The sequence below is a fragment of the Chanodichthys erythropterus genome, chromosome 10 (assembly GCF_024489055.1).
Source record: "Chanodichthys erythropterus isolate Z2021 chromosome 10, ASM2448905v1, whole genome shotgun sequence".
Taxonomy (NCBI): domain Eukaryota; kingdom Metazoa; phylum Chordata; class Actinopteri; order Cypriniformes; family Xenocyprididae; genus Chanodichthys; species Chanodichthys erythropterus.
Window position 1 is genome coordinate 50,972,058 of NC_090230.1, and position 12,848 is coordinate 50,984,905.

A 12,848-nucleotide genomic window follows, 5' to 3' on the forward strand; every position below is an offset into this window, starting at 1 on the left:
AGAAAAAAAAAGAAAGAAGAGAGAGAGAGAGAGATTTTCCACAGCTCACAGCATTCAGACGTTGTGGTCAGAAATCATAATAATAACAATAACTCTTCCTCTGTTCCTTTCCTTAAATGTCAGAATTTCCTTCAGAGGCTTATATACTATATATTAAAATGTTCAGAGAATGCTTGCATTGTTTTCAAGATTTTTTCTGTTTGTTAAAGTGCGGCACATCCTAGTGGATATAGAGGAACTCTTGTTTGGCTTTGTAGTATATCTATACACCAACAAAAATCAATGTTTTGTTGTCTTTAATCAATATATAAATCCACATACATGAAATAAAACTCATACTTTGATCAAGTTACAAAATGTAAGTACAAATTGTTTCCAAAATCACAATAATTGGGTTGCAAACAATTGGAACAGTTCTCATTTTCTACTAAGAAAAGCCCTTCATTTGTACAGTCTTGTTTGAGTAGGCTTTGATTAAAAAGCTAAAAGATAATATTTAATTACATATAGGCATATTTGCAAAGATACTATATTCAAAGAATTTCCCAGTAGGCAGTAGCTTAAGACATTTCATACTGACAGAAAATGAAGACAAGTGGAATTTATGTCTGCAATTATAGTATTTTCTAGCATTCTGAACCAATAAAAAGCATATAAAGTAAAATGTAATTGCTTTTAAATTTGTATTTGGAAAGAAAAGTATTTGAGCTGTGAAATGTTTGGTTTAACTGTAAACAGTCAAGCTCTGTTCGTTAATATAACTTTGTATTGTCACACTCATCAGCGGCCAGACCACAGTGCGCTGTGATACGTAATTAACTCCTGTGACCTGCAGTGAATTTAATCATTTCCTCAAGTTGCACTCTAAAAGAGTATCCGTTTATTAGATTCCTCCTAAAAAAAAAGGGACACTGATGCAAATAATCAACCAATTTTACACATTATTTCTCATTAAATGGCTCAGATGTCGTAGTCAGACACCACAGCTCATTAAAACTCAAAAATGAGCTCTTTTGGATGAGAATCGCTTTCCAACATTTCAAACTCTAAAACAAAAAGACTGCATACCATTAACAAAAATGAAAAAATAAAGCTTCAGCATTTGACTGGAGGTTTTTATCCTGAAAGGTTTAAACCTTCAAAGGGTTTAATCGATTGTCAGTCAAGGACTAGATGGTGCATAACCATATACTGATCAGTATGCAGTGTTTTTTTCTCCATGTGAATGACAATGTACAATTTCTATAAATGGTGTCATTGGGATTGTAGCATGTATGAGGTAGGTACGAGTGGGTGGGAGGGCCAAATGATTGTCAAGAAAACTGTTTCTGCCAAAACAGTACTCTGATCACATCTAATGAATCTCCAATTTGCTTGACAACTTGAAGGTATAGCTACAAATTATACTTTTTTTCAGCATCCTGTTTTGCATGATAAAATATTTCTATAAGCCTAACTGTGCATGAAAGAGCTTTGGCAAGGTTTTTAAATCATAATCTGCTCTTAGTGTCAATATAGGAATTACAGAACAATCAAACGCCACTCAAAATCAACTTTGAAAGGGGCTCTTTGTAACAGCTTTAACAATTTTATTTCAAATTCAGTTTCATCAGCAACAGCAGGGTGCAAAGAGCAAAGTCCTGTATTATTTATTCTCCCTTTGTTTTGCAACTCCAGCACATATTATGTAAACTCTTTAGACTACAGTTCTCTTTGCTGTGCTTTGGTCCATCCATCAGATAATGTCATTTCCATTAGTTGGGCAGAGTATGTTCTTAGGTTCCAAGTGCGCTTGAGTGGTCCTGAGACATCCAATTAATGGTGACACCCAGTGTCCCCTCTTATCTTGACCATTCAGATCTGTGTTGAGGGGAACCATGCTGTGTCCAATCTAGATTTGAGAACATACAAACATTTTGGCTAGTTTTGATAAACAAATCTAATCATCTTAAGTGCATCAACACAATTTCTGACTACTTATGAGTGTAAGCGCTAAATTGAAAACAGTGCAGGCTGATCAGCATGAATGGTGTACCTACTGTTAGTAATCAGAAAAGCACAGTGTCAGGCTCTGGGTCTGGGAATGATGTGAAGCTCTTCCGAATTTCCTGACAAAGGAATGATTCTTGCTCACAGTGTGGAGGAAGAATACTGGGAAGTTCAAAGAATGCTACAGATTCCTTTAAACCAGCCGGAGGGTAAAGATCTTGGAAATCAGAAAGAGCAAAATGTCTTGAATACATTACTATTCCGATTCTTTGAACTGGTCTTTATAATTTGACTCTCACAATCACAACCCTCACAAAAAGAGCTGCATTGTTACCAAGGTACAGTGATGCTGTATTGTATAATGATCGCCATTTTCATATGCCGTTGTATTTGCATAGTACACCAAGGTTTGTTAAACAACACCATGGTAGTACCATGGTACATGCCCACAAAACTTACCAATTAGTTTATGCATGTCCAACAAAAATGCAGTTAGTGAAAGAACAACAGTAAGAACTTTTTTACAAAACAACAAAAATATAATAAAAATATACGAAGCAAGCATTTATCTTACCTTTTTGTTTCAAGTCTAAAACTGGCCTGCCATCATCTTTGGTAGATCTGCCATGCTTCCTTTGACTTAGGAGATCTCTTCGTAGACCTTCCTTGCTCATTGACACTTTGAGGTCCACAGGATGCATTTGGACGTAAGCAGAGTCATAACTCTCCCACTCATAACTTTCATCCACAGAGCCTCTTCTAGATCTAAAGTCAGAAGATAAAGTAATGTGCGGAATTGTTGAGTCTAATGTGACACATGGATGCACTTACAAAAACATATTACTATCGCAAATCCCCCTCCACCCCCCACACACACATTGGTTATCATTACCAAGGTATTACCATGGTCTTGTATTCAAAAACACTTTTATAATAGCACATGTCCATGGTACTTTTTTGCAAGAGAATAAGTCATAATAATCTATATAAAAAATGCTTTTAAGTTAAATATATTGAGAAAGACAAAGAAAAGTCAGTCTTACCTTTCATGCCTTTCAGGCTCCTGTAGAGCTGCCTCATCTCTGTCACTGTCCTCTGTGGTCTCTGGTGAGCTGGTGAGAGGGGGGCTAAGAGACAACTGCCTGCTGTTAGGGGCATCCATGCTGCCTCTGCCACTGCTTTGGCTTGCATAACTCCTATAACTTCCCTCCGTCTCTGAACTCTTCCTATATCTGTTAATTTCCCCATCCACCTCCTGCACATTTTCGTTTTCCTCCTCTCTTTCCACCACTTGGCTTTGGCTCTGTCTTCCAGATGGCAAGGCTGACAGAGAGGGGCAAAAAGACAGAGGCCAGCTAGAACCCCCTGATAATAAGGCAGTATGGGTACTATGTCCTGATACTAGGTTTTTGCTGGATTTTGAGTCATTGGTAGAGCCATCATGGGATTTAGAGGCCTGATGATGGTGGTCTCGCATTTGACTTTCTAAAGGCACAGATGAATCTGTTTGCAAATTGGGATTACTTTTAGGCTTATCTGCCACAGAGCTGGGTCTGTACGCAAAAGGAGACATTGTAGAATCTCGACTAAGTGTCAGCGAATCTACCCAGGCATCAGGGGGCAAAAACTGGTCCTTGTATAATTTAGAGTCTAAACTATGCATGCTCTCGTTCTGATTCCAGTCGTTTGGCCCCAGACTCTTTGTCTTCCGAGGCATGGTTCTAGAGACATTCATTGAAGACACAGTTTTTCTTGACCAATTGTTCAACTTCTCCTGCTTTCTTGTACTCACATGTCCTGACTCTTCTGATCTGCCCTTTTCAAGCTCTGATAACCTGGGTCTGTCATAGTCTAGAGTCTCATAACTGTGGTCTGAGCCCAGTATGGATCTATATGGAGACTTGCTCTCAAGGTCAGGTCCATCCACACTCATCTCTGAATAATCAGCAGTTGGATTCCTATGTCTGCTGCTTCTTTCTATAGCCTGCTCCTGCTGATCGTCTAAAGATGAAAAAATACATGGGTCAAAATAATGTTGACTTCTGCTGGAGGTCCTATGGGCTCTATGCCCTACAGCATTTTGGGTCTTTTCCAAATTGTAGGTTAAAGGTTCATCCATTACACGACCAAGACTTGAATCAACAGGCGTCCTGCTTCGTCTTCGGTCCCATGTTTGTGATTTTTTGTGTTCCCCTCTGTCTAGACTTCGAGACCGTTGGTAGTTGGATCTCTGAATGGAATGATAGCCTTGTTGATTCTGCCTATACTTGCTATCCTTTCCATAAGAGGTATGTAGGGGCACCAGGCTTGCAGAGGAAATCCTGTGTCTTTCTTCCCATGGAATGCAAGAGGCAGCTCTTCCCTTCAACATGCTGGTATTCTCAGACAAAAGGCTTTGTCTCATGGCTTGGTAGTTAATCTGAGGTGTTGAAGTATCTTGAGTTTTCCAGATTTTTCCATATTCATCATCTCTCTCATGGCTAGATGGATTTCGATCAAAAGTGTACTTGCGCAATTCCCTTTCAAGCTCCTCTCTCTCACGAGCCAAAGTCAAACAGCGACTTAGGTTTCCTTGTTCCCTCTCATGCTCCATCTGCAAAACCAAGGTACTTGCTGCAGAGTGGTTGGTATCTTGTTTCAGGGACTTTTGACCCAGAGTACTTTCTGAATGGGGATATAGAAAAGAGCCACTGCTATCTGACGAAAGACTTGTCTGGTCTGGTGCATTCAAGAACTCTTGCTCCGGAATAGGCATGTAATGACCATTCAACGAAAGGTGCTTAGCCATAGCTTGTGTTCTGCTGGAAGAAGGAATATCTGATCTGAAAGGTGGAAGATCCACCGAAAGGACAAAGGGTGGCTTTTTTCTTTCATCTCTGTAGGATCTCAAAGACTGGGATTTCTGGATTCTGAAGCTTCTGTTTCCATCTGATGACTGATGGGAGTTTTGACTTGGGTTTCTTTTAATCTGAGAACTGACAATATTGTCATTTTCACAAGCCTGGATAATAAAGCGTCCATCAGGGCCTCGTTGAATATACTCTACAGAGGACACAGGGGCTAGCGATGCCCGTTGGAGATGGCTTTCAGGGAGGGAATGGTGGGATGGAGGGTTAGCTTGAGGCAGAAGATTTTGGCGCTGGGCATGACAATCACTGCGAGTGGACTTGTCAAGGGAGGAGTGATTGGAAGAGGAGGAAGTGTAGGAGAGTGGACGAGCTGGTAGGAGCCTTTGCTTCAGGGTGTTGTCAGGGCTGCTAAGGTCATGGATAAGAATTTAGAACAATCTACAATGAATGGCAAAATTTTGGACAAAGACAAAAGGTTTCATGAGGTGATGGTGGTGCACTTACTTTACAGATGGGTTGTTTTTTATTGCAGGAGGGAGATCTGAAAGGAGGGAACCGATTTTATAATGCAATGAATGGCAGGATAATTGGTCATGCATGAAAGATTACAATTTCAAGAGTGAGAGCATCCTCTAAGGTGGATATATTGAGGCGGACTGTAAACAGTTCTAAGCAGTTCAAAGTGTTGTTTCTTTACCCTTGATATTCTTCCTGCGCCTTCGTCCCCTTTTGTGATAAATGAAACAAACTATTGCCAGGGTCAGGATAAGAGCAAGGCAAAGGAGTCCCACTCCACCCATGACACCAGCCATTAGCCTATCAGGAAAGTCTAGGAGGCGGGAACTGGCTGGGTGCATATTCATTCCTGTGGACACAAAAAAAGTTACATTTAATGTTTGGATAGGTTGAAAGAGTTCCTGGTTTTCTTGAAAATAGTTCAAGTACTGTGTAAAATGCTAATAAATTCTAACAATTTCTTAAAAAAATATATCAGACTGGGGAACAAAACAGGGAACGTGTGAAGCACTGACCAATGGTGGAGACACTGATTGATGGACTGGGCATGCTCAGCTGATCTCCATTCTGAGAAAGAAGCCTCAGTTCATACTTGCAGTCCTTCAGAGAGTGACACACCATGAGGAAATGATAAAATAAGGACAAAAGAAAAGGAAGGATTGCGTTTATCAAAAATGACAAGCTGACCGATTCATGAAATTCTCAGATCATGTCTTCAAGAATATTTACCTTACATAACCCCGGAAGAAAGATCTGACTCTCAACTGGGCTAATGTCCTCTTTCAGATTAATCCATTCCTCTCCCTCAAGGCGTGACTGTATGACAAAACTGTCAATGGGTACAGACTGGGACTGGGGTGCTGACCACCACAGAAGAATTCCCTCTGAACTCTTATTGATTGAGAGATTGGTAGGGGGTTCCAGCTTGGCCACAACAGGAAGTGCATCTGTAGTGAAATATTAAATAAGGGAGAGATTGAAATTAACATCTTATTTTTATTCAATTAATCACAATTATCCACAGTCTGTAACATAAACACAGATGGTGTATTAATTTAGGTCACCATGAGGTAGCAAACTCAAAGTCTAATTGAATAAAATAAAAAATGGAGTTGAATAAATTCATTCAAATTAATAAAAAAATATAAGATATAAATATTTAAACTTACAGACTTTCTACTCTTTCCATATACAATATTTGTCCAATAAAATGCCATCCCCCTTATACACATGCCAACCTAATAGCAAAATAATATAGCAAATCATGGTTTATGATCATGAAAAGTAGGCTGGTAAACTAATTTCAGAGGGGTTTTAGAGTTTCTTATGCACAGCTAATGTTTACCCATAGTTGTGATGGTGGTGATCTCACTGAAGGGCCCAGTGCCAATTTTATTTTGGGCCATGACACTGAATTGGTACTCAGTGGCAGGAAGAAGATTGGTGACCAACAGACTATTCTCAGTAGAAAGGTCTGAGAAGGACAACCACTCTTGCTTTTCCTCTATCCTTACTGCTGACACCTGCTTATACCTAGAAAAAGAATGTTCGCATGAGTTTTTAAAAACATGAAGACAGGCAAAACTTAGCTACATTTTTTTCAGTAGCATGGAATCATCTCAACTATTTTTGCAGTAAAAACACCAACCAGACAGTGAATTTCTGGGTATATCCTCCATCAAAGCCAGCCACCCAGGAGACATTGGCCTGGTTAATTCCTGGGATCACAGATACTGACGACACTGCATGAGGACTTGTACCTGTGAATCAGAACGGATGAGGAGAAAACAAGATATGTGTGACATGAAGTGTGACAAATGACGTGGGACAGCAAGCTGCAAGATCAACCTAGATCAGGACTATTCAACTTTGGAAAGCTCAGGAGCCACAAGGCAAGATTCCCTTTAGGGCTTTTATTTGGCTGAAATTCACATCCAAAATGTTTGTGTGCTTCTTAATCTTAACCATGTAATAATTCCTGTGTTTTAATATTACTGTGATGTAAACTTTATTTTTATTTGGAATTTGATGGAAGCGTAAGAAGATGTCTGTGATTACTGTTACAATAAACATCACACAAACATCAAAATAGTCTAATGGTTGCATGTGGTAGTCCTGACCTAGATGTTTTAAATCTTACCGAGCACAAAGACCGTTGTTCTGGCGGATACAGTAGCCACTCGGTTGGTGGAGCTGCATTCCCACTCCCCCTGGTGGTCTTTACTGAGAGGATGTAGAATGAGCGAGCCATTTGCTGCTAGAGTGAACAGTGAGCGAGAGGCTGTACCAACCTAAGAGAAGCGGTGCCATAATGAAGCATATAATAAGATTAAACACCAGTTTTAATTTAAATTTGATTTCCAGCTGTAAGGGGGTGTAATATAATATTTGGAGAAAATTAAAATTCTCAGTTTTTGTGCATATTATTGATGCTATGATATTACATGCTATTCTGCACAGTTTCATATAAGCAGTTATAATGTATTGCTGCTGAACATTATATTATACCTTAGAAATGTTCTTGTTTAGCTCAATCAACAACACTGTGGTATGTTGATAAACATGGTCTTTCTGATTAGAAATTCAGATGATCACAGATGTACTTATTTTACTTTAATCACAAATATAATATAATAACTGAAAAGGGTAACATATGTTTATTGCAAATACTGTTCTTTTGTGTGTGGCGTGCTAAAAATATGGTGTAATGTCTTCACTCTGACAGGTGAACCACGGGATTTGTGCTAGAGAAGATTGCAATGACATTCACCTTTTTCCAGCTGACTTTTGGAGCAGGGTTACCATCCATCTGACATGGAATAACAAGTATCCTTCCCACATCCTGTCTGTACTCCTTACGAGGTGACATTTTAAATGACGGAGGATCCTAATAGACGAAAACACAATGTTTAAGGCTCAAAAATTCACACTGACGTAATCTAATTTTATTTCCATAGCATTCCACCACTTTTTTTCCCAACAACAATGATGTAAGACAGCTGTCTGTTATTTTTGTACATTATATACTATATATATATATATATATATATATATATACAGGTACAGGTACAAAATATCCCCACAAAGATGGCAATATCTGAAATCCTTGTCCTTGTTGGGAAATTTTTTGGTCCCCATGAGCAAAACAGGTTATTAATCATACTAAGTGATGTTTTTTTTTTTTTATGTATAAATGCAAAATGCTTTCTGTGATGGGTAGGTTTAGTGTTAGTGGATAATATAGTTTGTACAGTATAAAAATAATTTTTTCTTTGGAATATCCCCATAAAACATGGAAACCAAATGTGTATGTATGTGTGTGTGTGTGTGTGTGTGTGTGTGTGTGTGCTTTTGTTTATATTACATTGTGGGGACCAAATGTCCCCATGATGTAATATAAACCTGAGTTCACCTACATCGTGGGGACCAGCCAGCGGTCCCCACAATGTAAATGGGTTTATAAATCATATAGAATGAGTTTTTGTGAAAAAGTAAAAGTTTGCACAGTTTCCTGTGAGGGTTAGGTTTAGGGGTAGGGGCAGGGTAGGGGGATAGAATGTACAGTTTGTTCAGTGTAAAATGCATTGAAGTCTATGGAAAGTCCCCACAATTCACAAAAACAAACATGTGTGTGTGTGTGTGTGTGTGTGTGTGTGTGTGTGTGTGTGTGTGTGTGTGTGTGTGTGTGTGTGTGTGTGTGTGTGTGTGTGTGTGTGTTTGCATGTTTTTGTGACATAACAGGACACAAATTTGTATAATAACACGGGTATGACATAGGTATTACAAGGAGATGGTGACTTATGAGGACATTACCCCATGTCCCCATTTTTCAAAAGGCTTATAAATCATACAGAATTAGTTTTTTTGAGAAAGTAAAAATGTGCACAGCTGTCTGTGATGGGTAGGTTTAGGTGTAGGGTTGGTGCAGGGTTGGTGTAGGGTGATAGAAAATACGGTTTGTACAGTATAAAAACCATTACGCCTATGGAATGTCCCCACAATTCCCAAAAACAAACTTGTGTGTGTGTGTGAGATTTGTAATTTGAAAATAAAAATAAAAATAACAAAACTTAGTAAAGCCCCACCTGTAGTATAACAATGGAGGGTTCAGACTGGCCCATTGTCCCAAAACTGTTGTATGGAGTACACATGTAAACACCTGCAGCGTCATCATTAGTTGTTGCTATGACGATAGAGCCTTCTGAGGTCAGTGTCCATCCAGGATACTGTTGAAAGAATTTCACATAGTCATTTTTTTAAATAATGCTCTTTAAAGAAATGTGAGGGTTTTCTAAAGTACGTCATCAAAAGATGGGTATAAGTGTTAGCACAGCATGGTTTCACCAAATCAAAATCAACATGTCAACCATTCATAGTTAAGAGAAAAAGCACTTAGGGAAGCACTTAGAAGTACCAGAATGCTTATAAAAATGGTACATATAAAAGGTTAAAAAGTTTTTTTGTATGGAAAGTGAGAAAAGCCACTAACAGTTACCATGTCTAAATTGAGTGGTTTGCCATCTTTGATCCAGTCTACATGTGATAATGGTGGTTCAGCTCTGACGGGGCACGCAATGACACCCCTCATGCCAGTGGGAAGGAAGGTCAGCTTGGGCATCTGCATCACCTGTGCTGGGTCTGTTAAAGGAGAACACAGTTTTCACAAAATTACTATAGCCAAGTATTCATATATATTCATTTTAAGTTTGGGGTTGTAAGGCTGATTAATGTTTTTGAAAGAAGCTTCTTGTGCTCTCCAAGGCTGAATTTATAGTATGCATTTAGTAATATTATGAAAACTGTTTTGTACTATATTTTGAAATGTAATTTATTCCTGTGAAGGCTGAATTTTCAGCATCTTGACTCCAGTCTTCTGTGTCACATGATCCTTCGGAAATCAATTTAATATGCTGTTTTGATATTCATTTTTGTGAAAACCTTTAGATACATACATTTTTTTGCAATTTGATGGATGGAAAGTTCAAAAGAGCATTTCTTTCCTAATCTTTTGTAACAGAATAAACCCCTTTACTATCATTTTTGATCAAATTAATGTTTCCTAAGTTGCTAAATTAAAGTATTATTTCCTTTAGGGAAAAAAATCTTACTAATCCCATATTTTTGAATGGTTAACAAATATTTAAATTCATACATTAATTTTGCAAATATATTGTGGTTTAAACTAAATGTTTTTCTAATTTTAATTTTAATTTTGCACAAAATGTTTCACATGAAATGAAGATGAAGATGAAAATTCTAATTCACCTGTATGTGCTAAATTCTACATATCATACATAATTTTGAACATAAACTTTATTGAAATTAGTGTAGTTTCTAGTTAAACTAGGGATATACTAGTGTAGGAAATCTTATACAAAAGGCAAATCCCCATTCATTATTTTCATTTTGCACCATGATATGCGAAACACTTACGCTGCACAGTGAGGATGGCTGAGGCAGAAGGAGACACAGGAAGTCCATTAGTAGGCATGCAGGTGTAGTTCCCAGAATCCGCTGGAGTCAAACGCGCTATAAGTAGTGTACCATCCACTATGATCTTAACACGAGACTTCAGAGCCCTAAAACAAACACACAGATGAATAATGCATAAGCTTCCTGTTTCCGTAAATATTAAGACGGATGTTCACAGTTTTAGAACAGAACTCACTCAATGTGGTAAATGTCTTCTCCTTGTTTTTGCCACACATAGGTCATGTTGGGTGGGTCAGCCTCAGCCTGGCACTTCAACTTGGCATCCTGGGACATGTTGAGAACAGCATCAGTTGGAGGAATTACGATCACTGGAGGGCCTGTTGTTAGAAACAATACGTAATATTTCATATTGTTATATGTAGAAAAATACTTTCACTTGTTTCTCCTTGTGAAAAAGAAGTACACTTTAGCATGCTTGTAGGACTTAAGTACATCTTTATATGCAATTTAACAATTACTTCTAATGTCTTTGAAATATGGTTAAATTGTACTGAATGTACTGACAAGCATCTATGGTAAGCAAAAATATACTTTAATGTAATTTCTATTGAAACTTGTATTTCATGTATTTAAATATATCTAATAATTACACAGTGGTGAAGTTGCAATTTAGTTAATTTAAAATATATTAACTTTAAACACACTACAGTTAAAAATACAATCAAGTACTTTACATGTGATTTAGTGTGTTAGTTAACGCATAACAATAAGTGTAAAGCATTTTTGATTTGACATTAGGTACAAAGTGCATCAAGTGCATTTTAAAAGTTTACTTAAGTGTGTTAAGAAACAGTCATAAAGGTGTACTTTCTTTAGGTACACTTCAGTGGAATTTTGTTTCTTTAATATTATATTATCTGATAGTTAAAAAAAAATACTACAAGTGCACATTCAATACAAATAAACTTTTGGCAAACTTGCATTATTGCATTACTTTTTTAATATTTTATCAGATAATTTCATGCTAATTAAACCCATGACTTTGCAGTTACTGGCACTGTACTGTACTGTTTGAGCTACAGACACTTGTGACAGAGAAGTGCACTTAAATGTAATATAATGCAACAGCTCCACTAGATGGCGCCATTCATTCAGAAAAGTTTATAGTTCACATTAGTTCACATTAGAACATAATGGAATGAGCCATGGGGCTTAGAAACCATTACAACTAAGGAGAAACTGTCCCCCCTCCCTCTCTTTCAGCAATAATCATATTTTAAGACCTAAACAATCCTCTGCCAATCAGTTACGTGGCAGTCGATCAAATAAATGTGCAATCTGTAAGCAGTAATCCTGAAATGGCTTGAGTTTACCCGATTTCCTCCAAATCAGTTAAGGTTACTGGGCAAATGTTTTGCCACCTAATTAATATTAATGATAAAGATTGATGTGGTTTATTTTGGTCCCCCAACTCTTTCAGATCATTCTAATCAAACATCAATGCTGACTTACCAATGACTTTGACCTTTGTGATGTGAGTTACATTTCCTTCAGTGTTGGAGGCATGACACTGATACTGGCCTGATGTTTCTCTGCTTACAGCATGGAAAGATACACTTCCATTCATGATCTGTAGGATTAAAATGAGAGATATGAGAGTTTGTGAAAGCCTGAAAGAAAGAGTAGAGGATAACCATATTCTAGATTTGATCCTCCACTGCATTTGTGAATTTAAGTCAATGAAATCAAAATGTAGGTTCTGTAGTTTTTAATCCATGTCCGTTAGCTTTAAGGTCAAAGTAAGTATAGTCCTAAAAGTTGACAAAACAAACTTCTTTCTGTTCCAGGAAAGTGGATGAAAAATGCTGACGACTCGTGTTGTTTGCAGGGGTGTATATATATTTTTGTCCAATCAAATGCACTCTAGAATGAGCAATAGCAAATCATTTTTGATTTTTGTTTTCCAGGCTGTGATGTGAAGTAAAGGTTATTGGCGATTTAAAAAAGAACAAGCATTTTGATATGTCCCACCCCAACTTTCAGTAGGAAATACATCAACAC

General features: G+C 37.7%; 1 protein-coding gene across 4 annotated transcripts in view; it reads right to left on the minus strand.

Moving 5' to 3' along the window:
- Positions 1 to 295: 295 nt before the first annotated feature.
- Positions 296 to 12,848, minus strand: part of igsf9a (immunoglobulin superfamily, member 9a) — a 28,924-nt gene continuing 16,371 nt past the window's right edge. For 2 of the 4 annotated variants that reach the window (XM_067398084.1, XM_067398081.1), the window contains exons 6-22: positions 12,300 to 12,417; positions 11,023 to 11,164; positions 10,788 to 10,933; positions 9,844 to 9,992; positions 9,440 to 9,580; positions 8,125 to 8,241; positions 7,495 to 7,645; positions 7,003 to 7,114; positions 6,700 to 6,887; positions 6,084 to 6,301; positions 5,870 to 5,954; positions 5,536 to 5,703; positions 5,343 to 5,379; positions 3,033 to 5,246; positions 2,564 to 2,754; positions 2,040 to 2,206; positions 296 to 1,891 (exon numbers count right to left, since the gene is read on the minus strand). In XM_067398084.1, coding sequence (XP_067254185.1) covers positions 2,049 to 2,206; positions 2,564 to 2,754; positions 3,033 to 5,246; positions 5,343 to 5,379; positions 5,536 to 5,703; positions 5,870 to 5,954; positions 6,084 to 6,301; positions 6,700 to 6,887; positions 7,003 to 7,114; positions 7,495 to 7,645; positions 8,125 to 8,241; positions 9,440 to 9,580; positions 9,844 to 9,992; positions 10,788 to 10,933; positions 11,023 to 11,164; positions 12,300 to 12,417 — 4,335 coding nt within the window. In that variant the 3' untranslated portion in view covers positions 296 to 1,891; positions 2,040 to 2,048. The remainder of the gene's footprint in view (positions 1,892 to 2,039; positions 2,207 to 2,563; positions 2,755 to 3,032; positions 5,247 to 5,342; positions 5,380 to 5,535; positions 5,704 to 5,869; positions 5,955 to 6,083; positions 6,302 to 6,699; positions 6,888 to 7,002; positions 7,115 to 7,494; positions 7,646 to 8,124; positions 8,242 to 9,439; positions 9,581 to 9,843; positions 9,993 to 10,787; positions 10,934 to 11,022; positions 11,165 to 12,299; positions 12,418 to 12,848) is intronic. The other 2 variants (XM_067398083.1, XM_067398082.1) reach the window with 2 other exon arrangements.